Source organism: Poromitra crassiceps (genome assembly GCF_964638095.1).
Source record: "Poromitra crassiceps genome assembly, chromosome: 11".
NCBI classification, from domain to species: Eukaryota; Metazoa; Chordata; class Actinopteri; order Beryciformes; family Melamphaidae; genus Poromitra; species Poromitra crassiceps.
The window spans coordinates 47404277-47430570 of NC_139643.1; the positions used below are offsets into that span (position 1 = coordinate 47404277).

At 48.0% G+C, this 26294-nt stretch overlaps 1 protein-coding gene across 1 annotated transcript in view; it reads right to left on the reverse strand.

Moving 5' to 3' along the window:
* Positions 1 to 25887, reverse strand: part of LOC310785181 (uncharacterized protein) — a 29590-nt gene extending 3703 nt beyond the window's left edge. Inside the window, exons 1-7 of the mRNA XM_083646171.1 lie at positions 25777 to 25887; positions 14780 to 14915; positions 2414 to 2511; positions 2255 to 2333; positions 2107 to 2175; positions 1779 to 2009; positions 777 to 863 (exon numbers count right to left, since the gene is read on the reverse strand). Of these exons, the coding sequence (XP_083502297.1) occupies positions 777 to 863; positions 1779 to 2009; positions 2107 to 2175; positions 2255 to 2273 (406 nt within the window). The 5' untranslated portion in view covers positions 2274 to 2333; positions 2414 to 2511; positions 14780 to 14915; positions 25777 to 25887. The remainder of the gene's footprint in view (positions 1 to 776; positions 864 to 1778; positions 2010 to 2106; positions 2176 to 2254; positions 2334 to 2413; positions 2512 to 14779; positions 14916 to 25776) is intronic.
* Positions 25888 to 26294: the final 407 nt, after the last annotated feature.

A 26294-nucleotide genomic window follows, 5' to 3' on the forward strand; every position in this document is an offset into this window, starting at 1 on the left:
CTACTGTCATGTCCTACTGTGATCTCCGCTCCAATAAATTGGCTCTACTTCACATTTTAGTTTTACAATAAAAACACATTTATGCAATGACTTTACATAATGTAGGCTATATTTATGTGCATATCCTACCATCCTAGCAGGGGAGAGAAAACGATATCTTTCTGGACAAACTTTCACCAATCTAATTAATCTCATCATATAGGGATAGGCTATATTTTTCTAGCTGATGCCTTTAGAACATTCTTTTCACTTTGATATTGCTATAGTGTAGCGTATTTACATGCTTGCAGTATTTAAACTGCAGTTAGATTGGTTTGAGAAGCATAATAATATGGAATAATAGCCTATATATGGAGACAGACAGACGGGATGAAGGGAGGGGGGGGGGAGCAAAACGCTTGGCTTTGTCTGGTTTTGCTGGACCACTGGAATTGGAGCTTAAAAGGCAAGCGTGTGATTCGTTTATTGCACTTATCCAATGAGCATGATGGTGCATAATTTTACGCTTAAAAGGCGTGCTGTAATGCTTTAGGCTGCGTGTAGCGCCAACACCAAGATATCAAGTGCGCTGGTCCACGCCCACTGCGCCAGGCGCTCGGCCTAGTTTCTACGCCGATGCAAAGATAGGGGCCAATATCTTCCTTTTACCACAAAGCCACACCACAAAATGATTTGACTCATATTATCTGACATTGTTATCAGCACACAACAGCTATACCTCAAAATCTCAGCTACACTGTGATCATGTGCACTTTTTTTCAGTGTTTTTCCTGCACCTGTCATGTCCTCAAAGGATCGTGGGCCGCTCCCCTTGGTGGTCAGACTCAGAGTGACAGAGGGACAGAGGCTGGCAATGTCTCCAACTTAGAGAGAGAGAGAGAGAGAGAGCGAGAGAGAGAGAGAGAGAGAAAGAGAGAGAGAGAGAGAGAGAGAGAACACACAGGTCTTTACTTTCACTATAGTTTCCAGCTGTTTATGCATGTCACACTTTAGATTTATTCATCCATACGATCAATAGAATCTGTGACAATCACACATTCAACTGCGGCGTGACGTGGCATGGTGGTAGAGAGTAGAAGTATATACACACACACACACACACACACACACACACACACACACACACACACACACACACACACACACACACACACACATATATATAGGCTATATATATATATATATTAGTAACAGAAATACTGTTGCCATCTAGTTCAGAAAATAATAGAAGTGATATATATTAGATTGAATCACCCGAGTTATTGGTAGACATTTACCAATACACAGGATATGATGCAACTCCTTGTCATGTCTGCTTTGAAGCTCGGCTCTGCTAGATTTGCTGCAGAATGCTGCTTTCTGCCACCTAGTTGTGCATTATGTCTCTGTGATGATGTTGCAGAGAAACCCATGTCTCAAAGGGTTTTACATACCATATCATATACTATACTGCATCATACATATGGTATGATGATACCATATGATACCATATGGTATAGCCTACTACATCATATATCAAACACACTCTCATTCAAGCAATGGGCAATTTAGAGTCTCCAATTCACCTGACTTGCAGATCTTTGGACTGGATGGGTCCAGTGGGGGTGGGTGGGGTGCTTGAGGCTTGTGTGTAATTTTCTAATTTGACATAATCAGTGTCAGAAGCTGTTGAATCTGTGATTGTTTTCTATTAATTAAAATCAGTTGCTGAATTAGCTCGCTAAAAAAAAGACCACATTGTAGATGAAGGCATCTAACCATAAAAGTGAAAACTCTACCTGCAGTGATGTTATTGCTAGCAATAGGATTGCCGTCCAATTCAAAATCGCATGGACGGGTGGAATTCACTAACACCAGCACCCAACCACCACACCTGCAGAGGTGCTCGGGGGGTAGATTTCTTGTGCAGGTGTCAATTTTGTTCACCGGTTTATCTTTATTTTCACAATATACGGTCATATTCACATGGCATCTTGTGTCATTGCAGGCGTAGACCGTGTAATCTCCACCTGCAAGATGATGCATCTATGAGTAAGCCACATAAATAACAGGTAAAAAACCATTTGCAATACATTATTCAGACTGTATAAACAGATTAAGACTTACTTGGGCTTGATGTAGTTGAAGCGTTCTCTGATAGCCCTATTAATCCCAGCATAAGAAAGACGAATAGTTCTGTGAAGACAAAAGTAGAATTACATTATAAGTTCTGACATGGACACATTTTAAAATATGTATGAGGTCAAAAACCTACTTTTCATGTTAGAGATCATTGTTGAAAGACTGGATCTTGCACAGATGAGGTTCAGGAGAAAGGATACAGTACAGGTACGCTACACAGACACAGGATACAGCATATCAGCATACAATTATGACACATTCAATATTATCCAAGGAGAACTAAAACACATACAAATATATCTGCAGGTCTAAGGGAATTCCTTCTCTCCTTCTCTGATGGATGTTCCGGCAGCTTCACCTCAACGCCCTCTGTTGTCGGACGACGACTTGCTGAAACACACCGTGACACAGAACAACACTTTTAATAACACACACGTCTTAGGTTCTGACCCTGAACGCCAAGATAAATTAAATTGTAAGTCTGGTTCTCTACCATCTGAGCTAACCAGCCTGTTATTTGGTAGAGCCATACTAGGGGTCTGTAGAGTCAGAGACTAAGTATTATGTTCTATCCACATACTACTTTCTGTTCAAGTACTTATAGTTTTTAAGATATATTCCACCCAAATACTACCTTCTCTCCAAATACTTATAGTTTTAAAGGTATATTCCATCCAAATACTACTTCATGTCCAAGTACTTAGGTATGTTTCAGCCAAATACTACTTATGTCTAAGTACTTGTAAGTACTTGGACAGAAAGTAGTATTTTGGAGGAATATACCTTCAAAACTATAATACCGTAAATTCCGGACTATAAGCCGCGGCTTTTTTCCCGTTTTTTGGCCCCTGCGGCTTATATAACGGTGCGTCTTATCTATGGATTTTTTCAGGAAAAAAAAAAAAAAAAAAAAAAAAATCTCTCTTTTTTAGCACTCTTTCTAACTATAAATCCACTTCTGTTTTAATTTCCTCTCTTGCCCTCTTTTCACCACACCGCGGACACTGTGTGCACTGTAAAAATAAACAACGGTGGTGTTGTGTTATGTTGTTTTGTTGAAATGTTACGGTAATACGGTAAATGGGAGCTTCCTCAAACAGCCATCTCTTTCCCGACAATCCCCTCTGTGCGTGACCACTTACATATGGTAATTACGGTAAGCAAACGGCCACAAGCCCATCAAATCCCTCCCCCGACTACCAGGAGAAAATCACAAACTTCGGCGAATTCACACAAAGGAAGATCAAGGAATATTCCATCGAACCGGAGCAGATCATAAATATGGATGAAGTGCCTTTGACGTTCGACCTGCCACTCACTCGGACTGTTAACAAGAAGCGCCCTGGAGGATTCTTTCACCAAAAAAAAGCTTTGCTCGTTCTCGACAGCATGAGAACGAGCAGTAGATGATCATGAGGTGGTTTTTCAGACGTGTCGATATAGCAGTTTATCGCAAAAGTGTAATGGAAACACATTTTTCGCATTTGCACGTCATGTGACCCATATTATCCCTTGGAAAAGGAGCGGAAAATAAGTTTGGTAAGTAAGGTTCGATAGCCGTGTCAAAACCTCCGCAGCAAGTGGAAAACTTTGAAGCAACGCTACCTAGCAGAAAGACGAGTGTTGTGCAAAAGCGTAGCCGGGCAAATTAGATAATGTTTAATGGCAGAAATCGGTCCATGGTGACAGCAGGCTGCCTGTGTGCGCGCATTTGGCACAGCGGCGAGATGAGAGGATGAAAAGCACACACTGGTGCGGTGGTGCTGTCTGAAGTGAATACAGTGACTGTGAGTAGGCTAATACATTGCACACGTTTCAGGTGCAATTATAGAACCAAATCAGCCTTTTCCCCCCTCCATCTCTAAATCGGACCAGTTGTAGGCTATTAGGCTACCTTTTTTCCTCTGCCTGTCGCGCTGACTGCATTCACGCAGCCAGCAACATTTTGCGACTCATTTTCTTTTGAATTGATAATCAGGCTCGTTTATATGCATTGTAACTTCATGTTGGGATTTCCATTGACCATTGGTTGGATTTGAGCATGCAGGGGACGGGATATGGGGCAGATCCCCGTGCGTAATCACTGTGGCAGCTGCTGCAACGGGGAATCACTCAAACGCAACTTCAATGGAAACGCCTACAAGTCGCAATTGTACATTGTCGAAGTTGTAGAAATATCGCAATTCTTTTGCGAAAAACTGTAATGGAAACACAGCTATAGATGAAGAGGAGTTCGTTGGTTTTGAGTGACAATGAAGGAGAGAGGAGAGTGGTTGACGAAGCCACCCTGAACCTGTTCGTTTCCGACACTGAAGATGAGGACTTTGGTGGTTTCAGTACGCAGGAAGAAGAGGAAGACGAGGATTAGTGACTTGACTTCTCTGGTTACAGGTTTGCTGCACATATAGCCTATTGTTGTGTGATTTTGTCTGGGGATTAGTGACCTGACTTTTGTTTTGTTTTGTTGAAATGTTAATAAATGGGAGCTTCCCCAAACAGCCATCGCTTTCCCGACATTCCTCTCTGTGCACGAACCCTTTCATATGGTAATTAAACATCAAAACACCCGCGGCTTATAGACCGGTGCGGCTTATAGAAGAAAAAAATAGTCAATTTTGGTCCCGCGGCTTATACACCGGTGCGTCTTATAGTCCGGAATTTACGGTACTTGGTCTCCGGCTCTACATTCGATAGTATGGCTCTAACAAGCAACAGGCTGGTTAGCTCAGATGGTAGAGAACCAGACTTACAATGTAACAATCTTGGGGCTGAGGGTTCAAATCTCACCTGGAGCGAGTGTTTATTTGATAAGGATATATTTCACTTTATATTAGGGTACACAAAAAGACTAACTAATAGACAGATAATAATTAAGTGGAGACTGCAGTGCCACCAAGTACTGGTACTGCATGGTGTCCACTAAGATACCATCACCAGCTCAGTGGCCTTGTGGTCTGAGTGTCCGCCCTGAGACTGGGAGGTTGTGAGTTCGATCCCCGGCCAAGTCATACCAAAGACTATAAAAATGGGACCCATTGCCTCCCTGCTTGGCACTCAGCATCAAAGGGTTGGAATTGGGGCGTTAGATCACCATATGATTCCAGAGCGCGGCGCACGCTGCCGCTCACCGCTCCCCCAGGGGATGGGTCAAATGCGGAGAACAAATTTCACACATTGTGTGACAATCAGTGGGACTTTACCTTTACCTTATCACCTCGGAATGAGATGTTTGGAGCGGGGGAGTCTGGTGCAGCGCACAGGTCCTAGACCTGGTGAGACGAGGGAGGAACCCGGCCGGGTGGCAACCCACAGAGCCCGGTCCCTCTACGTACCAGAGCCCTCTCCCTCCCCCGGTCCCGGCAGAGTAGCTCCGGAGCAGCGGATTGAGTGGCCCTGACCACATGACCACCCTCGACCCTCCCTATAGGGCTGACCGTGGGTAGCTACTGGGACGTAAGTTGGGGCTTGGCCAGCCCCGGCTGGGTCACCTGGGCGAGGGTGTATGATGTTGCGAGACCCGAAACATCCTATGACCCCAGGGTACATCACTGAGGATACGTCCCAGTTATGCATCCATGCGATGTTTTTTTTCTTTCTTTATAAGTAATGATTCAGTATTCATAAACTACTGAGTATGATGTACCACTTTACAATAGGGTACACAAAAAGAGTAACTAATGGACAGGTAATAATTAAGTAATGAGTAACTAACAATTAAATATATACTCACAAACTGACCATTGACTAACCATTAACTAATGAGTAATTACTCTACTAAGGAACTAACAACTAATCATGAACTAATGATTAACTACTATACTCACAATGTGACCTTAACTAATGATTAACTAATGATTAACTAATATATTCACGCACTGACATTTATTCATCATTAACGAACGATTAACTACTCTACTCATGGAACTGACCGACTAATGATTAACTACTATATTCACGAGCTAACATTTAGTAATCATTAAGTATTGATTAACTACTCTACTCAGGAACTTAGATACTAATCATTAACTAATGACTACCTACTCATTAACTATGATTAACTAGTGATTGACTAATGACAAATTATTCCTTAGCTACTCATTAACTAACTATTAGTTAATGATTAGTTTACTAGTAACTACTACAGTATTTGTGTACGTTATTGTAAAGTGTTACCCATAAGGGAAATCACTAAACTTCAACAGTAACATGTCTGGTGTAAATATTCAATGATGAACTTATCAATTATGACCTCCTCACTGTTGACATCATCTTCAATTATGACATCAGTGAAATCATCAATGATGACATCATCAGCATTGACAACAGCGCTGACATCATCCATCATCATCATCGGTGACATCATCTAATAGTCGTCATCATTGGTGACATCATCTAACACTGACGTTTCGACACTACAAGTGTGTTCCTCAGAGTCAAACCATAGGAAGACACTTGTGTTAAAACATCAGTCTCTGTTGGCACCCAAATTAAATTGCTGAATTTGACCGTGTGCTCCACATCTCATCTTTCTTCACAGAAACAGTGGTGTCAGTCACATTCATGAAAACCTAATTTCTCCCCACCTTAAATCTGTTATAGCCTGTTATAGAAAGTGCTCTCCAAAAAGGCATGAAAATCAGATGACGTCAGCACTCACAGATACGTTTCAAACTACTTAAGTGTAATTAAATAAATCATGCTGCTGTGCTTTAAGCAGAGATGGGGACATGGACTTGAGTCACACCCACAGTGAGTGACTTGAGACTTGACTTGAGACTTGTCCTCAAAGTCTTGAGACTTGACTTGAGACTTGAGATTTGAGACTTATGAAAGTTAACGTTTAACTTAAGTTCAGGAGCTGGGCCACGCCTCAACCACTCCCCCAACTTCCTAACCACCCCTCTAAACCACTCCTCTAATTACGTGGCAATATTACTACACCTGGTTAACCTGCCTCACCCTGTTTGTCTCGATCTCTCGACAGACAGGTTGTGCAGGCAGCACACATACATCACACACTTACACATCAGTAAACTTTGCCAAACGCTGGAATTACCATTTCAAACAGCCAAACTCACCGCAATCCAGATCTGCAATCCACCCAATTCAGACGGCGACTGCGTGATTTGCTACCGATTAGCAGCGTCCACCAGACATGCTATCGTCACATCACAGCCTCCGTGCCAAAGCAGAGTCTCCACGGCCAGCCAGATGGCATCATCAGTCAATATTCCTGGGCCAAATCGACTCGACAAACGCGGAAGGCGATCCATTCCAACGAGGCAGCGCATCTTCAACTACGTGTCCCGGTATCATGCCGAATCCCCTTCAACACGGCGCACCCGGGTCTTCACGTGCCAAACTCCACGTTCACACAACGGAGCCGAATACAGACTTTACCGTCACCTGCACCTAACGTTCCAGAGAAGGAAATGCATCCCCTTTCAACATAAGAGAGAGAGGAAAAGCGATAGTAATTCATGCCATTCAGCATACATCACAACAAACTTTCCGAGCAGACAGCGCTTCCGGGTCCTGCTTGGCAGAGCCAATCCAGAGCCAAACCTGCGAGAGCCATGAGCCAATCACCGTCAGCGCTGTCCGGTTTGATGTCACAGAAGCTGCAGACTGCTGCAGCCAGGTTGTATATTCCCTGGCTCCCTCTGCCAAACATTGACAGCCAGGGCCGCTGCTGGCCATTTGGGTGCCCTAAGCGTAATTGTTTTGTGGTGCCCCCCCGCAAAACTTTCAATAACTGTCAAACGAAAGACTGCAAAATCATTAATTATGAACGATACTAGTGTATCGCTGTGAATCACAGCTGATCTCATCTCTTCATGTATTATTGTTACATTCATTCAAAACATGATATTCAAGTCATATCCCGTCCATCACAACAAACTTTCCGAGCAGACAGCGCTTCCGGGTCCTGCTTGGCAGAGCCAATCCAGAGCCAAACCTGCGAGAGCCATGAGCCAATCACCGTCAGCGCTGTCCGGTTTGATGTCACAGTGCCACTGAAGCTGCAGATGGCTGCAGCCAGGTCGTATATTCCCTGGCTCCCTCTGCCAGACATTCACAGCTGATCTCATCTCTTCATGTATTATTGTTTACATTCATTCAAAACATGATATTCAAGTCATATCCCGTGCCTGCTCCCTATGTCTCCCATCTCTCTCAGCTGATCTCAGCTTCCCTCTCATCCCAGTCCCGCAGGCTGCACAAAAACCCTGTACACATGCATCCTTTCATCCCTTCATCCCTCAATTCCTCTAACTCTCATTCAGCCATGAACAGCAACATGGCTTCTGCCCCCACTTTCTCTGTCTCAGCCAACACGGCTTCGGCTAATCAACCCAACCCTCCTCTTTTCCCAACTGGTCTGTCCTTGTCAACCCCCCCCCCCCCCCCCCTCAACCCCCCCTCCCTTCCCCATCACCCAAATGTATAACTCACCTGGCTGTCTCTCTAACCATAACACCTCCACAGCTGATCCCTAGCCTTACCTCAGCGCTCCTGCCTTCGGTCATCCAGCTTCAGCATAGCGCTGTCTACAGCAGGTTCTCCAGCCTTCACCACAGCACCACCTACGGCCGGTGCTTCAGTTTATTACTACAGCGCCACCTACAGTCAGTCCCCATCAGAACCGATATTGCCGCTACCACAAGTTTCAAGTTCCAATACTTCATTGCCTTTCATCATCGTTGACAGGATTTCAATTTAGTGAGCTCAATCACAGAACACAACAAGACACGACGACATACCACAGGACGGTCGTCGTGGTCAACCCGCTTCACTCAGGGAATGACACAGAGCCCTGCCATCCAGTTCCAGCATTGGCAGCAGCCAATCTAGGCAGGAGCACCTGGAAGATGATGAAGGCAGTCACAGCCAACACAGAGAACAGCACGCCGATGGCGATGAAGAACTTGAGGCCTTTGAGCCAGGTGCGCCAGTAGTCCTGCAGGTACATGATGTGTGTGACGAGGGCCCAGAGTGCCAGCACTCCTGTCAGGACAGATCAACACTCTTAATAATATGGAGCGTATAATGACGCTAGGCCTACACAACTTACAAACTACATCAGAATATCTTGTGCACATCATTACAGAAAGACATGAGAGGTAGAAACGTTCACTAAAACAGACATTTTTACAGTGTCAGATTCATAGAAACACCACCAAAACGACACTTTTAAATACTTAGAATTAGAAATGGTTGTTGATGTGTGCTATAAAGATTTCAGCTCACCACTAAAGTGACACAAAAAAGGAGGAACAGAGAACCGAACAAGGAAGAGAAAATGACTAGCACCATTACCACACCGGCCTATTAATGAAACTATGGTGCTATGCTGCTGACTGTAGCATCTACTTGCACTTTGCACTGATGCGCACCTTAAACTATGTATGCCTGTTTAGTTGCACTTTGTATCTGTTTTAGTTTACTCTTACTTGCACTTTGAATTGTTGTCCACTTTTAATCTGCTGCTTTGTGTTTGCTTTTATGTTTTGTCTTAATCATGTGTGCCTATATGTGTCTTAATCATGTGTGCCTATATGTCTCTGTGTTTTTTTACGCTCGCTGCAAACCAAATTGCCCTTCTGGGACGGGACACTCAATGAACTTGAACTTGACCAAATTGTATGTTCAAAAGAGTAGAGTTCAATCCATCAGCTACTCCAGACGCAGTCAGCCTCATCTACTGCACAGAGTAGAGTTCAATCCATCAGCTACTGCAGACGCAGTCAGCCTCATCTACTGCACAGAGTAGAGTTCAATCCATCAGCTACTGCAGACGCAGTCAGCCTCATCCACTGCACAGAGTAGAGTAGAGTTCACTCCATCAGCTACTGCAGACGCAGTCAGCCTCATCTACTGCACAGAGTAGAGTTCAATTCATCAGCTACTGCAGATGCAGTCAGCCTCATCTACTGCACAGAGTAGAGTTCAAACCATCAGCCACTGCAGATGCAGTCAGCCTCATCTACTGCACAGAGTAGAGTTCAAACCATCAGCCACTGCAGACGCAGTCAGCCTCATCTACCACGCAGAGTAGTGTTCACTCCATCAGCTACTGCAGACGCAGTCTGCCTCATCCACTGCACAGAGTAGAGTAGAGTTCACTCCATTAGCTACTGCAGACGCAGTCAGCCTCATCTAATGCACAGAGTAGAGTTCAATCCATCAGCTACTGCAGACGCAGTCAGCCTCATCTAATGCACAGAGTAGAGTTCACTCCATCAGCTACTGCAGACGCAGTCAGCCTCATCTAATGCACAGACTAGCCTCATCTACCGCACAGAGTACTGTTCACTCCATCAGCTATTGCAGATAGTCTGCCCCATCAGTTACGGCACAGAGCAGAGCAGTTACGCCGTCAGCTGTCGAGATGCAGTTAGCTCCATCTGCCACCGCAGAGTGCAGTTCCATTCATCAGTCACTGCACAGAACGCAGTTCAATTCATCAGCCGCTGCAGACGCAGTTCACTCATTCAGTCACTGCACAGAACGCAGTTCAATTCATCAGTTGCTGCAGATGCAGTTCACTCCTTCAGTCACTGCACAGAACGCAGTTCAATTCATCAGTCGCTGCAGACGCAGTTTACTCCTTCAGTCACTGCACAGAACGCAGTTCAATTCATCAGTCGCTGCAGACGCAGTTCACTCCTTCAGTCACTGCACAGAACGCAGTTCAATTCATCAGTTGCTGCAGATGCAGTTTACTCCTTCAGTCACTGCACAGAACGCAGTTCAATTCATCAGCTGCTACAGACCCATCAGCTGCCGCAGAGGCAGTTCGCCACATCAGCCTCAGATAGGCCATTTTTTGGGGGCACGTAGGGTCTGGGAAGTCCCAACTCATCCACCCTCACTCCTCCTAACAGGAATACAGACTCTTCATCTCAGGAACAGCCACATCATTCTACTAGCTCCTAGAAGCCATCTTAAAAGGCCTCTTACTCGCCATTCTCTCTCCACTCAGCCTCTGTATCAGTTCTCTACATTCGGTCAACATATCTTCAATGGTTAAGCTACTTATAAATCCACGCTTACGCCGGATTCAGGCTGCGGAGGTCCCCCGAATTACTGACCTCACCTGCCTATGGTCTTCTCCTCATCCCAGTCTATCGGTCATAACTACCTGCATTTGCCACTCCAACGGAGCAATAGATTATCAGAGAATCGGTCTCCCGACCTACTTCCACCTCAACTCCTATCTTAGTTATACAAGCCAGCGACTAAATACAACAGTTTCAGGCATGCCACAGGCATCACCTCAACATCCACTCTCTTCATGGAAACAGGAAGAATTGCCACACTATTCTGGTTCCAGAAGTACCTACACCGAGCCTCAGCTCCAGGCTTATCTCCAGAACACTATTCAAGCCACTCCTCCATAGACGTCAGACTGAGCACATCGAACCAAACCATCAAGCCCCTCGACCCTTCATAATCTCTCGCATGTCGCTTCTGCATCCTGAATGATCTTAACGATCTCCATGATCTTAACGATCTCAATGATCTTAACGATCTCAATGATCTTAACGATCTCAAGGATCAGTCAAGCTCACGTGCAACTCAGCTCAACTTAATCCGACTTATTTTGGGGGCCTGAAATCTGCTCGGGCTGAAACACGCCTCACGCCAGACCCGCTCGGGCAGACCACGTCTGAGACGGAACCCCCACCCTGAGTCTCCCTCTGCCCCGGTCATCAGGACGTTCCCCCCGGAACACGTGACCTCCTGGAACAGACGGCTCATCACGCACCCACACTACACCATACACAACTCATTCTCTTCAGTAAAGAACCTTAACGATACTCTTGTTGTGGCGTGGTCCTTGCTAGTGAAATGAAAGTTAACGTTTAACTTAAGTTCAGGAGCTGGGCCACGCCTCAACCACTCCCCCAACTTCCTAACCACCCCTCTAAACCACTCCTCTAATTACGTGGCAATATTACTACACCTGGTTAACCTGCCTCACCCTGTTTGTCTCGATCTCTCGACCCACCCTCCCTCCCTTGTATATCTCATCCCTCAATCCCCTATCCCTTCCCGCACCCCTCAACCCTTAACATCCTCATTCCCTCTGACTAGGCACGGTGCATGCCCCTCCATGTCTCGTTCTAGGATCCATCCGGGGGGGGCCTGAAATCTGCTCGGGCTGAAACACGCCTCACGCCAGACCCGCTCGGGCAGACCACGTCTGAGACGGAACCCCCACCCTGAGTCTCCCTCTGCCCCGGTCATCAGGACGTTCCCCCCGGAACACGTGACCTCCTGGAACAGACGGCTCATCACGCACCCACACTACACCATACACAACTCATTCTCTTCAGTAAAGAACCTTAACGATACTCTTGTTGTGGCGTGGTCCTTGCTAGTGAAGTGAACACTTAATTTGTGTGTGTATTAACATTAAGGAAGGGTCTACTAATAATAATGTCAACTAACTAATGCTGATACTGTATGCCAGTGTCGCGGACCCGTGGGGGGTGGGTCGCCAACTGGTCGTCATGGCAACTGTATGTTTTTGTGAGTTTGGGTCCCAGGGAGACACAACATTTATCTTTTTGGTCCCAAGAAGAAAAAGTTTGGGAACCCCTGCTGTATACTAATAAATTAGATAAAAGAGTGAGGATAATACAGTACATGCTTTGAATTCCTTAGCTTTAGCTCTGCAGTATGATAGCAGACTTGATGCGCGCACACACACACACACACACACACACACACACACACACACACACACACACACACACACACACACACACAAGAAATAGAGAGATGACAGCTTGAAAGAGTGGGAGCTTGACGAGGTTTAATTTCCTGTCGTGTCCTAACACCCAGTGAACTACAAAGAGGAGATCTGGCCCCGCCCCCGCACTGTGAATAGAAGATCACATCTTTAGAGGAGATCTGGCCCCGCCCTGTAACCTTGCCAGTCAGCTGGATTTGTGTGAGATCACAAGATCACAATCACATGACAAATCCATCTCGCCACGCTCCGATCTCTATTGGGTTGAATCGGAACCACCGGTGATTGGGAACAATCAGTGTCCAGAGGCAGGTACGGGCAGCCCCGTGATAGACAGATGGTTCATCCAATCACAGCCAGATGGTTCTGTGAAACAAACCAGCTACTGTAGCAGCATCAGGTTACCCCCCCCCCCTCTCTCTCTTGCACTGTTTTCTCTTACTCTTGCTTTGTCACACACCCAGTCAGCCTTTCTGCTTTTCTCTGTCGCACATAAACCTCTTCATTAAATAGACAAGCTCTGCTAGATACAGTGTCGCCTCCAGAGCCCCCAAACACTGTGCTGACACAGCCAGCCAGACAGACAGACAGACAGGCAGACAGACAGCCAGACAGACAGCCAGACAGACAGACAGCCAGACAGAGACAGACAGACAGCCAGACAGCCAGACAGAGACAGACAGACAGACAGACAGACAGACAGGCAGACAGACAGACAGACAGACAGCCAGACAGACAGAGACAGACAGACAGACAGACAGACAGACAGACAGCCAGACACAGACAGCCAGCCAGACAGACAGCCAGACAGACAGACAGACAGACAGGCAGACAGACAGACAGCCAGCCAGCCAGCCAGACAGACAGGCAGCCAGACAGACAGACAGACAGACAGACAGACAGACAGACAGACAGTCAGACAGACAGACAGACAGCCAGCCAGACAGACAGACAGACAGACAGACAGACAGCCAGCCAGCCAGCCAGCCAGCCAGACAGACAGCCAGACAGACAGACAGGCAGACAGACAGACAGACAGACAGACAGACAGACAGACAGACAGACAGACAGACAGACAGAGACAGACAGACAGACAGACAGACAGACAGTTCCAGTTCACCTCGACTTTAAAACCATAAAACAGATGCTTTGCAATTTGCAAATGCTCAGAAGTATTGTGGAAGAGATAGACTGGCTTGAGAGACTAGTTCAAAACCCGGTTATAACGCAGCATCATTTGTCCGTACTGCATGGTATCGGCCATCTATTAACATGGGCGAGAGTCGATCCGGCAGTTTTACCGGATCCACAACGCAGCCGTAACATAGCCGTAACGTGCCCGCCTGCTACGTAGGCTGTTGGGAGGGGGTGTTCCCCATATAGGTTATCTGTTATTGTGTTTTATGTATGTATTATGATGTTTAATGTTGGACCATTGCTTACATATGAACTGTACTGAAAACAAATTGGGTAGTGGTGGCCCAATGGTTAGAGAAGTTAGCTTGTGACCGGAAGGTCGTCGGTTCAATCCCCGGGACCGGCAGGATAAATCTGAGTGGGGAAAGTGAAAAGGCAGCGCTTGCCCCTCCCTCATTACCACCACTGAGGTGCCCTTGAGCAGCAAGGCCCTTAACCCCAACTGCTCCAGTGGAGCTGCTCAGTGGCCAGCAGATCAGACTGTGGTTGTACTGGGCAGCTTCCAGGTTTGAATGTGTGTGTGAATGTGAACAGGGCACTCCTGAAAAAGAGAGCATTGCTCTCAGTGAGACTCCCCCTGTATAAATAAAGGTAAAAAAAAATCCACCAGCCTGGCTGTGTGGTCATTAAAGAATCTAATCTAATCTAAGGTGCGTTCCTCCACTTCTCCAGATAGCACTACACCTCTGTCAGACTCACCTGATGGCACTCCTGGATCGGCTGGATGGTCGTGGCGATGCAGCCTCACAATTGATGTTTGCGGCACAGCGCGCTGATGTCCCTCTTCCCTCGTCCTCTCTCTCTGTCTGCTACTACACACTAGCAGCACTGACACCTGACAGCAGGGGAGACAGAGAAGGTTTTTTTATACAGTCCGGCAGAGCATAACACCCGCCGCCCAGAGACGAGGGGCGAGAGACGCGAGATCGGTGCGGAAGCACAGGGGAGACGCTGGGTTACCCCAATTATATAAATATCTGACCATGAGCCCAGCCTGGCCTGACCGAGGAATAGAAGGGAAATTCCGGCCTGACCGCTGGACCTCTAGCCTGGCCTGGTAGATGGCTGCTGCTTAGTTCTGAGGCCCCAAAAAAATGGTGATTCAATGGGATGCACGCGCGCGTGTACACGCAGTCACTCACGCACACAGAGTGGAGGAGGGAGGGGCACTGCAGAGAGATGTGCAGATTGCTGCTTGCCTGGCGAGCTGAGAGAGCCTGGTGACACGAGGTTACTGATGGTGGCAGATAGAGACATGTGGCAGCAGTGTCTGTGTCGTGTGTGTGTGTGTGTGTGTGTGTGTGTGTGTGTGTGTGTGTGTGTGTGAAAGAGAGAGAGAGAGAGAGAGAGAGAGAGAGAGAGAGAGAGAGAGAGAGTGAGTAGTTAGAGTATAACAACGGGGTTTAAGGAGTGTAGTTAGAGTATAACAACAGGGTTTAAGGAGTGTAGTTATGGTATAACAACGGGGTTTAAGGAGTGTAGTTATGGTATAACAACGGGGTTTAAGGAGTGTAAACCCCGTTGTTATACTCTAACTACACTCCTTAAACCCCGTTGTTATAGCCTACTCTAACTACACTCCTTAAACCCCGTTGTTATACTCTAACTACACTCCTTAAACCCCGTTGTTATACTCTAACTACACTCCTTAAACCCCGTTGTTATACTCTAACTACACTCCTTAAACCCCGTTGTTATACTCTAACTACACTCCTTAAACCCCGTTGTTATACTCTAACTACACTCCTTAAACCCCATTGTTATACTCTAACTACACTCCTTAAACCCCATTGTTATACTCTAACTACACTCCTTAAACCCCGTTGTTATACTCTAACTCCACTCCTAAAACCCCCCCGTTGTTATACTATAACTACACTGCTTAAACCCTGTTGTTATACTCTAACTACACTCCTTAAACCCCATTGTTATACTCTAACTACACTCCTTAAACCCTGTTGTTATACTATAACTACACTCCTTAAACCCCGTTGTTATACTCTAACTACACTCCTTAAACCCAGTTGTTATACTATAACTACACTCCTTAAACCCCGTTGTTATACTATAACTACACTCCTTAAAGGGGGACTAACCCCCTAGATATGTATTAGAACAGTGATTTGAAAATACCTGGAAAAAAACAAGAAATGACATATGCTCTTGTCTATACTGGACTCTTTGGCTGTGTTGAAGTCCAGATTTTTTTTCGGAAATCGACGCCATTACAGTTTGCCTACTGCCTCAAAAATAATTTATTTGAGAGGGGCCATATCTGTATAAATATCAACAACTAGCCAACGCTGGTGGCCTGTTTGGAAAGAGCTTTGCTCAAAATGTTTGAAAGTTATATCAATTTGGTAATTCAGTGGCGAACTAGAAATTTAATTATTTTTCTCCATGTAACTCTATGGCAGTGTGTTAAACTACGTTACGAGAGCAAAGTGGCATGGGCTCGTTACAGCAGCACACCGCACAATACGACAAACCCCCCGTTCTGGGGTAACACAATGCGAGATTTCTCTACGTCATTCCCTCGTCCAAGTTGCCATATAGTCCCTTTTTCATTTTAGTTTGGGGGCTTTTCGTGATTCTTGTTAAAAGTTGTGGAAAGGTTTTCCTCTCAGCGCAGTGCAGGCTGCCTGCGCCTCCTCCCTCCTGCCAGACCCCGGCTGGCGAAACAGCCTGCTGCATGCATGGGGCGCTTGTAACCTCACGGAGCAACAAACAAACAGACAGAAATAGCTGGTGTGCGATTTAGAGAATACAGTCTGAGATTGGGTACAGGATTGAGGGAATCCCGCATCTGTTTGCGAAGGTGCGACTGGACAGGACGCTTTTCACAGACAGGCACAGTAGTCGGAGCGAGGCGAGTGTCTCTCCGGGCACAGCTGCAGATCTTTCCTCCTCCTCCTCCGCGCATTCAGTCTGTCCAAAATCATTACCGATATAATCTCAGTAGGAGGGATGCAGGGAAATGATAGTAGCCGATGTGTTTAGAGAAGCTTTGTCACGTTGTCACGTCGTAGTATAGCGTTATATTTTACATGTGCGCTAAACTGCGACCATATTTGTTTGCGGAAATATCAGACTGCTCTCTCTACTCTCAGAGCACAGAGAGCTCTGCTCTGCTGCGCGCGCCCGCGGAGCTTGGAGCTAGTGCATGAGGTTTACAGTACGACTCTCTCCCGCATGCCTGGGCTGGAGACAGCTGCTTCCAACTCGGACTGATAATATATACATCATCATTCGAGCTTATTCAGGTAAGATATTAATAAAGTAGTGACACATTCAGCGGGAAACTAACTATAATTAAGACATGTGCCAACTTTGACAACGTTTGGTTCTTAAGAGCAAACTTCAATAAGAATAGGCTTGGAGTTCTGAGGAGCCGAAAGGGTACAGAGGGGGTAGGGGAGTAATTATCTTGAAATCCCATAGTCTTTGGGGACAACCTGACGTCAGGTTGTACCAAATCTCCCATTCATTTGAGAAAAAAAAAAGCAGTGTTCGACCCGTAGAGGGCGCTTATGCCAGTTATGCTGCTGAAAAATGATACAAATGGTAAAATGGCAACAGTTTGGTGTCAAATGTGGAAATTCTGACCAGAATTCTTCACACATCACCCCCAAAGTCATATATATTGGTTAAAAGCTGAAAAAAAGTGTTTTGGAGGTTAGTTCTCCTTTAAACTCCGTTGTTATACTATAACTACACTCCTTAAACCCCGTTGTTATACTATAACTACACTCCTTAAACCCCGTTGTTATACTATAACTACACTCCTTAAACCCCGTTGTTATACTATAACTACACTCCTTAAACCCCGTAGTTACCCTGTAAGTACAGTGTGGTACCCCGTAATTAGCCTATAAGTACAAACATTGGTCCCCTGCTTCATAATACAGCCCGCGACCCCGTAGTTAGACTATAAGTACAGATCTTGTTACCCTCTAGTTAAAGTATTTTTTCACTGCTTAAAGTTAGACTATAACTACACTCCTTAAACCCCGTAGTTATAATATAACTACACTCCTTAAACCCCGTTGTTATACTATAACTACACTCCTTAAACCCCGTTGTTATACCATAAGTACAGATCTTGTTACCCTCTAGTTAAAGTATTAATTCACCCCTTAAAACCCGTAGTTAGACTATAACTGCAGCCCTAAACCCCGTTGTTATACTATAACTACATGCTTATTTGCGGGCTGTATTCTAAAGCGTTACCATTCTTTCATTTAACAAAAAGCCTACATCAGCCGTCAAGTGTTGAAGTGTTGAAGCCGCCGTCACGCAAACTTTTTGCCGAGTTTGCCGAGTGCTAGCTGATTTAATTGTGTTTCATTGTGTTTGTTGTGTTGGAAGATCTTTCCTGCTTCTGCTCCCAGACCGTAGTCGAGAAGCACAGGGGAGGTTTCCTCTGTCCTCCAGGGCCGAAGTAGCTTACTTGCTAGCCTCGGGACCAACCACCCACAATACACATCAGCGGGAGACACAACAGCACACCGGGACACACCTTCAGCCTTGAGATGATGTTGCATTTATTACCGACCACTTCTTCCGTACAGTACAGTTGTTATTATTATTCTATGTTACGTGCTAACTTTGCTATTAACGTTAGACTTGTCCGCTCATTCATTCACACGCAGCCTCTTCCTTGTCTTGCTGAGCGCGGTCTCACCCACGCACACACACGCCCACTCGCTCTCTCTCGTTCCACCACGCACTCGCTACGTAAAACCACTAGCACCTCCCATTCTCTTAAATGGCTACGCACGTAGTTACCCTGATCCCATAACACTACCCCCACTCTGGATAGCAATTTTCAGCACAACAATTGCACTCCAGCACCGTAGATACAACATGTTTTCTTTTCTTAACATGCATTTAAGCAATCCTTATTGCATTCAGTCTAGGTGTAAGACAGTGGGCAATAGTAAAGGTACAGGTTTTCAGTGCTATCTAATTAAGTAGCAGCAACAAGCTTTCTAGAGTGAGCATATATCACAGTGGACATAAACCATGACAAAGGCATTCATTACACCCATAATACAGACTATGGCTTATCTTGAGCAAATTAGCGAGCGTGAAAATTCAATCTTAAACTTCTTTTAAGTCAAAAACATTACCCTCACAGGGAATTATAGCACAGCTTCAAGTTCTGATCACATCACATGTGGTATGCAAACCACTACTCAAGGCTTTTTTTCTTTTTCTTCGAGAACATATAACATTCGGACAGCAGCGAAACATTGCAAAACATTTCTTCTCTTTCTTTCTCTGACCAAGGCAGCGCTCGGCTTGCACCTTGTCAGGATGAGTTATCCTTTGAACTCAGCAACTGTCCATCAAACTGTTCAACTCAGTGATCCACCCACTCACCATGCCTGGTGGGTGATCTTCGCCGGCGGTTCGGCCTTTGGGAACGAGGGCCCCGCTGATGTCGCGCCGCGACACCACCCCCACTATCCTCAGACTCCCTTCCAACCCCCAGTGGGGTTAGTCCTTCATCTCCTCTCCTCCTTTCATTATAACCGGAAGATTTTTCCAGAAGCCAACTGTATGAAGATGGCGGAGTGTCTCTTCGTGGCTTAAGAGACCGGATCCGGGGGGACCGGATCTGGGGGCCCTCGACTCCCCAAGTGGGGTCACTCCTCCGCCAGGTGACTCTCCTCGCCCCCCCCCCTGTGTCCCACAGTCCTCACACGCACTGCAGTAGTTCCGCACATCCTCCTTGTGTTTGCCCCAGTAGTGTCCCCCACGAACACGGCGGAGCGTCTCCTCAGGCCCGCGATGCCCGAGACAGCCGAGGCCCTTGTGCGCCCACCGCAGTACCAGCCCTCGGAGGGAGCTGGGTACAACCGTCTGGAACCCTCTTTTCTCCCCCCTCTCCAAAACTCCATCCTCACTCAGACGCAGCTTCGCAAACATATCCCACAGTCCCCTCGTGGCACCGGAAAACGTGTGAATCTCCTCCACAGGGGGCCGGCGTCCGGCCACCACCCACGTGTACACCGGACCGATATCCGCGTCCTCTGCCTGCCTGCGTTTCCACCCCTCCGCTTCGACCGACCAAATGGCCATGTCGCCCTCGCCCACCAGGTCCTCCTGTCCCCCTCCCCCAGGGGGCGGCGTGTTCAGGACAGCAGGGGGAACACCAACGACAGCGACCTCCACCTCCGCAGCAACCGTGGGGGGTGTGTAGCAGCTAGGTTGGGCCGGCTCCTCCCGCGGTAACCCCTCTCGCTCCCCCGGAGACACGAGCGTCGCTCCCCCGGCCGTAACAGCGTTGCAGGGGATGTCTCTCTCCTCCTTCTGGCGGTTCCCCTGGAGCACCGTTCTCCTGACCGGAACAACGTTCTCTTCTCTCCGTCCACTCACACTCTCAGTGCAGTCTCTGGCTAAGTGCTCCGGCGAACGGCAAGTCCAGCAGAGTCTCACCTGCCCGCCGCCCGCACGTCTCTCTTCTCCCGCTGTCCTCCGATCTCCGACAGCCTTTTGACACTCTCTAGCCAGGTGTCCAATCGCGCCGCATGCCCAGCAGGCTCCCTGCTGTCCAGGTCGTTGTCCCGCGTACCTGGTCTGTTCCCCGGGACCGCTGCGACACCACCTCGCTCGGTGCCCCGGCTCCTTGCATGTCCAGCACAGTCTCTCTTGCGGCTCCTCCGGCCGTGCACCACGCTGCGCCACCACCGCGCTCAGCAAGTCCACACGCTGCGTGACATCTCGTAGCGCCCGCATCAGCTCCTCTGCCCAGGCAGGCGTGGCTTCCAACAGCCGTCCGACCTCCTTCAACACACGGGCTTCCATGCCCGCCAGCATCGAGCTGAACGCCACTATAAGGGGACCCAGTATAAGCTCCTTCCCCCCGTTCAGCGACGGCCATTTTCCGTTGCGTAGTATGCGTACCATCGCACGTGGTCTTCTTAGCAGTTAGCAATTAGCAGTTAGCACCCCTGGTAGCTAGCTTTTAGCCAGGTGGGCTAGGTAATTGTCCCGGTTTATTTCACTGTTTTTGTGCTCACCACTGCTGCTTGTTGGACGTTAGAACGTCCCTTCGTGGTCGCCAGTGTTGGAAGATCTTTCCTGCTTCTGCTCCCAGACCGTAGTCGAGAAGCACAGGGGAGGTTTCCTCTGTCCTCCAGGGCCGAAGTAGCTTACTTGCTAGCCTCGGGACCAACCACCCACAATACACATCAGCGGGAGACACAACAGCACACCGGGACACACCTTCAGCCTTGAGATGATGTTGCATTTATTACCGACCACTTCTTCCGTACAGTACAGTTGTTATTATTATTCTATGTTACGTGCTAACTTTGCTATTAACGTTAGACTTGTCCGCTCATTCATTCACACGCAGCCTCTTCCTTGTCTTGCTGAGCGCGGTCTCACCCACGCACACACACGCCCACTCGCTCTCTCTCGTTCCACCACGCACTCGCTACGTAAAACCACTAGCACCTCCCATTCTCTTAAATGGCTACGCACGTAGTTACCCTGATCCCATAACACTACCCCCACTCTGGATAGCAATTTTCAGCACAACAATTGCACTCCAGCACCGTAGATACAACATGTTTTCTTTTCTTAACATGCATTTAAGCAATCCTTATTGCATTCAGTCTAGGTGTAAGACAGTGGGCAATAGTAAAGGTACAGGTTTTCAGTGCTATCTAATTAAGTAGCAGCAACAAGCTTTCTAGAGTGAGCATATATCACAGTGGACATAAACCATGACAAAGGCATTCATTACACCCATAATACAGACTATGGCTTATCTTGAGCAAATTAGCGAGCGTGAAAATTCAATCTTAAACTTCTTTTAAGTCAAAAACATTACCCTCACAGGGAATTATAGCACAGCTTCAAGTTCTGATCACATCACATGTGGTATGCAAACCACTACTCAAGGCTTTTTTTCTTTTTCTTCGAGAACATATAACATTCGGACAGCAGCGAAACATTGCAAAACATTTCTTCTCTTTCTTTCTCTGACCAAGGCAGCGCTCGGCTTGCACCTTGTCAGGATGAGTTATCCTTTGAACTCAGCAACTGTCCATCAAACTGTTCAACTCAGTGATCCACCCACTCACCATGCCTGGTGGGTGATCTTCGCCGGCGGTTCGGCCTTTGGGAACGAGGGCCCCGCTGATGTCGCGCCGCGACACCACCCCCACTATCCTCAGACTCCCTTCCAACCCCCAGTGGGGTTAGTCCTTCATCTCCTCTCCTCCTTTCATTATAACCGGAAGATTTTTCCAGAAGCCAACTGTATGAAGATGGCGGAGTGTCTCTTCGTGGCTTAAGAGACCGGATCCGGGGGGACCGGATCTGGGGGCCCTCGACTCCCCAAGTGGGGTCACTCCTCCGCCAGGTGACTCTCCTCGCCCCCCCCCCTGTGTCCCACAGTCCTCACACGCACTGCAGTAGTTCCGCACATCCTCCTTGTGTTTGCCCCAGTAGTGTCCCCCACGAACACGGCGGAGCGTCTCCTCAGGCCCGCGATGCCCGAGACAGCCGAGGCCCTTGTGCGCCCACCGCAGTACCAGCCCTCGGAGGGAGCTGGGTACAACCGTCTGGAACCCTCTTTTCTCCCCCCTCTCCAAAACTCCATCCTCACTCAGACGCAGCTTCGCAAACATATCCCACAGTCCCCTCGTGGCACCGGAAAACGTGTGAATCTCCTCCACAGGGGGCCGGCGTCCGGCCACCACCCACGTGTACACCGGACCGATATCCGCGTCCTCTGCCTGCCTGCGTTTCCACCCCTCCGCTTCGACCGACCAAATGGCCATGTCGCCCTCGCCCACCAGGTCCTCCTGTCCCCCTCCCCCAGGGGGCGGCGTGTTCAGGACAGCAGGGGGAACACCAACGACAGCGACCTCCACCTCCGCAGCAACCGTGGGGGGTGTGTAGCAGCTAGGTTGGGCCGGCTCCTCCCGCGGTAACCCCTCTCGCTCCCCCGGAGACACGAGCGTCGCTCCCCCGGCCGTAACAGCGTTGCAGGGGATGTCTCTCTCCTCCTTCTGGCGGTTCCCCTGGAGCACCGTTCTCCTGACCGGAACAACGTTCTCTTCTCTCCGTCCACTCACACTCTCAGTGCAGTCTCTGGCTAAGTGCTCCGGCGAACGGCAAGTCCAGCAGAGTCTCACCTGCCCGCCGCCCGCACGTCTCTCTTCTCCCGCTGTCCTCCGATCTCCGACAGCCTTTTGACACTCTCTAGCCAGGTGTCCAATCGCGCCGCATGCCCAGCAGGCTCCCTGCTGTCCAGGTCGTTGTCCCGCGTACCTGGTCTGTTCCCCGGGACCGCTGCGACACCACCTCGCTCGGTGCCCCGGCTCCTTGCATGTCCAGCACAGTCTCTCTTGCGGCTCCTCCGGCCGTGCACCACGCTGCGCCACCACCGCGCTCAGCAAGTCCACACGCTGCGTGACATCTCGTAGCGCCCGCATCAGCTCCTCTGCCCAGGCAGGCGTGGCTTCCAACAGCCGTCCGACCTCCTTCAACACACGGGCTTCCATGCCCGCCAGCATCGAGCTGAACGCCACTATAAGGGGACCCAGTATAAGCTCCTTCCCCCCGTTCAGCGACGGCCATTTTCCGTTGCGTAGTATGCGTACCATCGCACGTGGTCTTCTTAGCAGTTAGCAATTAGCAGTTAGCACCCCTGGTAGCTAGCTTTTAGCCAGGTGGGCTAGGTAATTGTCCCGGTTTATTTCACTGTTTTTGTGCTCACCACTGCTGCTTGTTGGACGTTAGAACGTCCCTTCGTGGTCGCCAGTGTTGGAAGATCTTTCCTGCTTCTGCTCCCAGACCGTAGTCGAGAAGCACAGGGGAGGTTTCCTCTGTCCTCCAGGGCCGAAGTAGCTTACTTGCTAGCCTCGGGACCAACCACCCACAATACACATCAGCGGGAGACACAACAGCACACCGGGACACACCTTCAGCCTTGAGATGATGTTGCATTTATTACCGACCACTTCTTCCGTACAGTACAGTTGTTATTATTATTCTATGTTACGTGCTAACTTTGCTATTAACGTTAGACTTGTCCGCTCATTCATTCACACGCAGCCTCTTCCTTGTCTTGCTGAGCGCGGTCTCACCCACGCACACACACGCCCACTCGCTCTCTCTCGTTCCACCACGCACTCGCTACGTAAGGCTGGTTTCACACCGACGACCCAAGCCTTGCCTATGCCTTGCCTTTAGGCTGGTTTCACACCGACGACCCACGCCTTGCCTTGCCTCAACCCACGCCTACGCCGAGCTGGGCGTGAACCTGTTACACGCTTTTGCGATCACACCGCACGCCTTTTGCACGCCGAACCTGGAGCCGAGTCACAAGCGCCTCTCCTCTCTCCCTACTGTATTTTTTCACGTGTTGTCCAGAATTGTCATGGGTAGCCTCTAGGTAAAATAAATCTGATATATTTAATGTTCTATTGATGCTGGATATGTATAACCAGGTCTGACTATAGTCGGACATTTTAGAGAGGTGATCTTGCAAGAATATGTGCTGGCACAACAACATGGTCCATCTTGCTTCTTCGGTCGCTATTCTCTCTCATGAAGATTTGTTTGCCGACAGGGAGAAAGCTCCACGTGATAGCCACCCGTCAATCTCTCTCTCGCTCTCTCTCTCTGCTCAATACTGTTGTAGAAACTCAATTTTATTTTGAAATTCAGTTGACTTTGCAATTTCCGACGGATATTGTGCGTTTTTCTTTCATGGCTTGACAGAAGAAGCCTGCCTGCACGCGCCTTGTCGGCTTCAAAATAGAACTCACGCCTATTCGATAAAATCGGCAAGGCATAGGCAAGGCGTGGGTACACGCAGGGTTCACGCTCAGGCGCCCGGTGTACACAGCCTCGTTGACTAAAACGGACGCCTATTAAAAAGCGTGGGTAAAGGCAAGGCATAGGCAAGGCTTGGGTCGCCGGTGTGAAACCGGCGACCCAGGTTCACGCCCAGCTCGGCGTAGGCGTGGGTTGAGGCAAGGCAAGGCGTAGCTTGTCGGTGTGAAACCAGCCTAAAACCACTAGCACCTCCCATTCTCTTAAATGGCTACGCACGTAGTTACCCTGATCCCATAACAGTTGTGTTTCATTCATTGTGACATGTTTCTTAAGCTAAGCCCCCGTGATAATGACAGATATAACTTATCTGGCGCTGTTGGGAAAACCAACATCTTATCTCGTATCCATCGAGAGCGAGCATATCCCCACACTGGCACATTAGTTTATTAGTTTATTGTATGCTGCTACATCTGTTTATTGTTTACACATCGCACTTTAATGTCATTATTTAGTAAGACGCACATGATACGTATGCTGCACTTTAATGTCCTATGTTATGACGCACATGATACGAATGCTGCCCCTTCTTAATACTTATTTTATTCTATTATCTTGTCTTTTTATCCATTGCATGTGGTAGATGTAGGATAAATTTCTTTTAGACTTAGTTACTCTTTTTTTTATTCCTCCTACGTAGCTTGAGGCTACTGCACACAATGAATTTCGTTGTACAAGTTGCAATGACAATAAAGGTATTCTATTCTATTCTATTCTATTCTATTCTATTCTATTCTATTCTATTCTATTCTATTCCCCAGCTAGCAAACTGGCCGGGGACGACTGGACTGTGTGAAAAGTCGTTGTTTTTATAAAATATGTATAAACCTTACCTCAAACAGCTCGTGGTCCTTGTCCGGTTGTGAGGTGAAGTTGAATGGCGTCAGTGTGTATCCTCTCTTCACTCTGCCTCGGCTTCCACCGACTGAGCAGCAATGCGACGACCGAGCGTGTATAAGCGGCCCAGGGAGTAGTGGGAGAGGACAGAGGCACGTTCACTCACGGGAGCTGCTGAACTGAAGTGACACTGCGGGTCTGCTAACGGCCCGGCCACATCTACGCGTCGTTTGACGCGGGCTGACGCTGCTGCCCATCCACTTTGTATTGGAACCATAGATTGTATAATAGAACTGGATAATGTCAGCGTGACGTCACCCATTGGGTTTTGATGGAACAAAATGAGGCTTGAATCTCCCGCTTCCTGCTCATCGTTGATTGGTTGAATGGATTAACTTTACATGGAAGTACGGGGAGAGAGGGCTGTTAAACACTAGTAGAAGAAGAAGAAGGAGGAGGGGGCGGCTGCCCCTAGCGGCTGCCGGGGGAGTTTCCGAATTTGTCTCACAGGCTT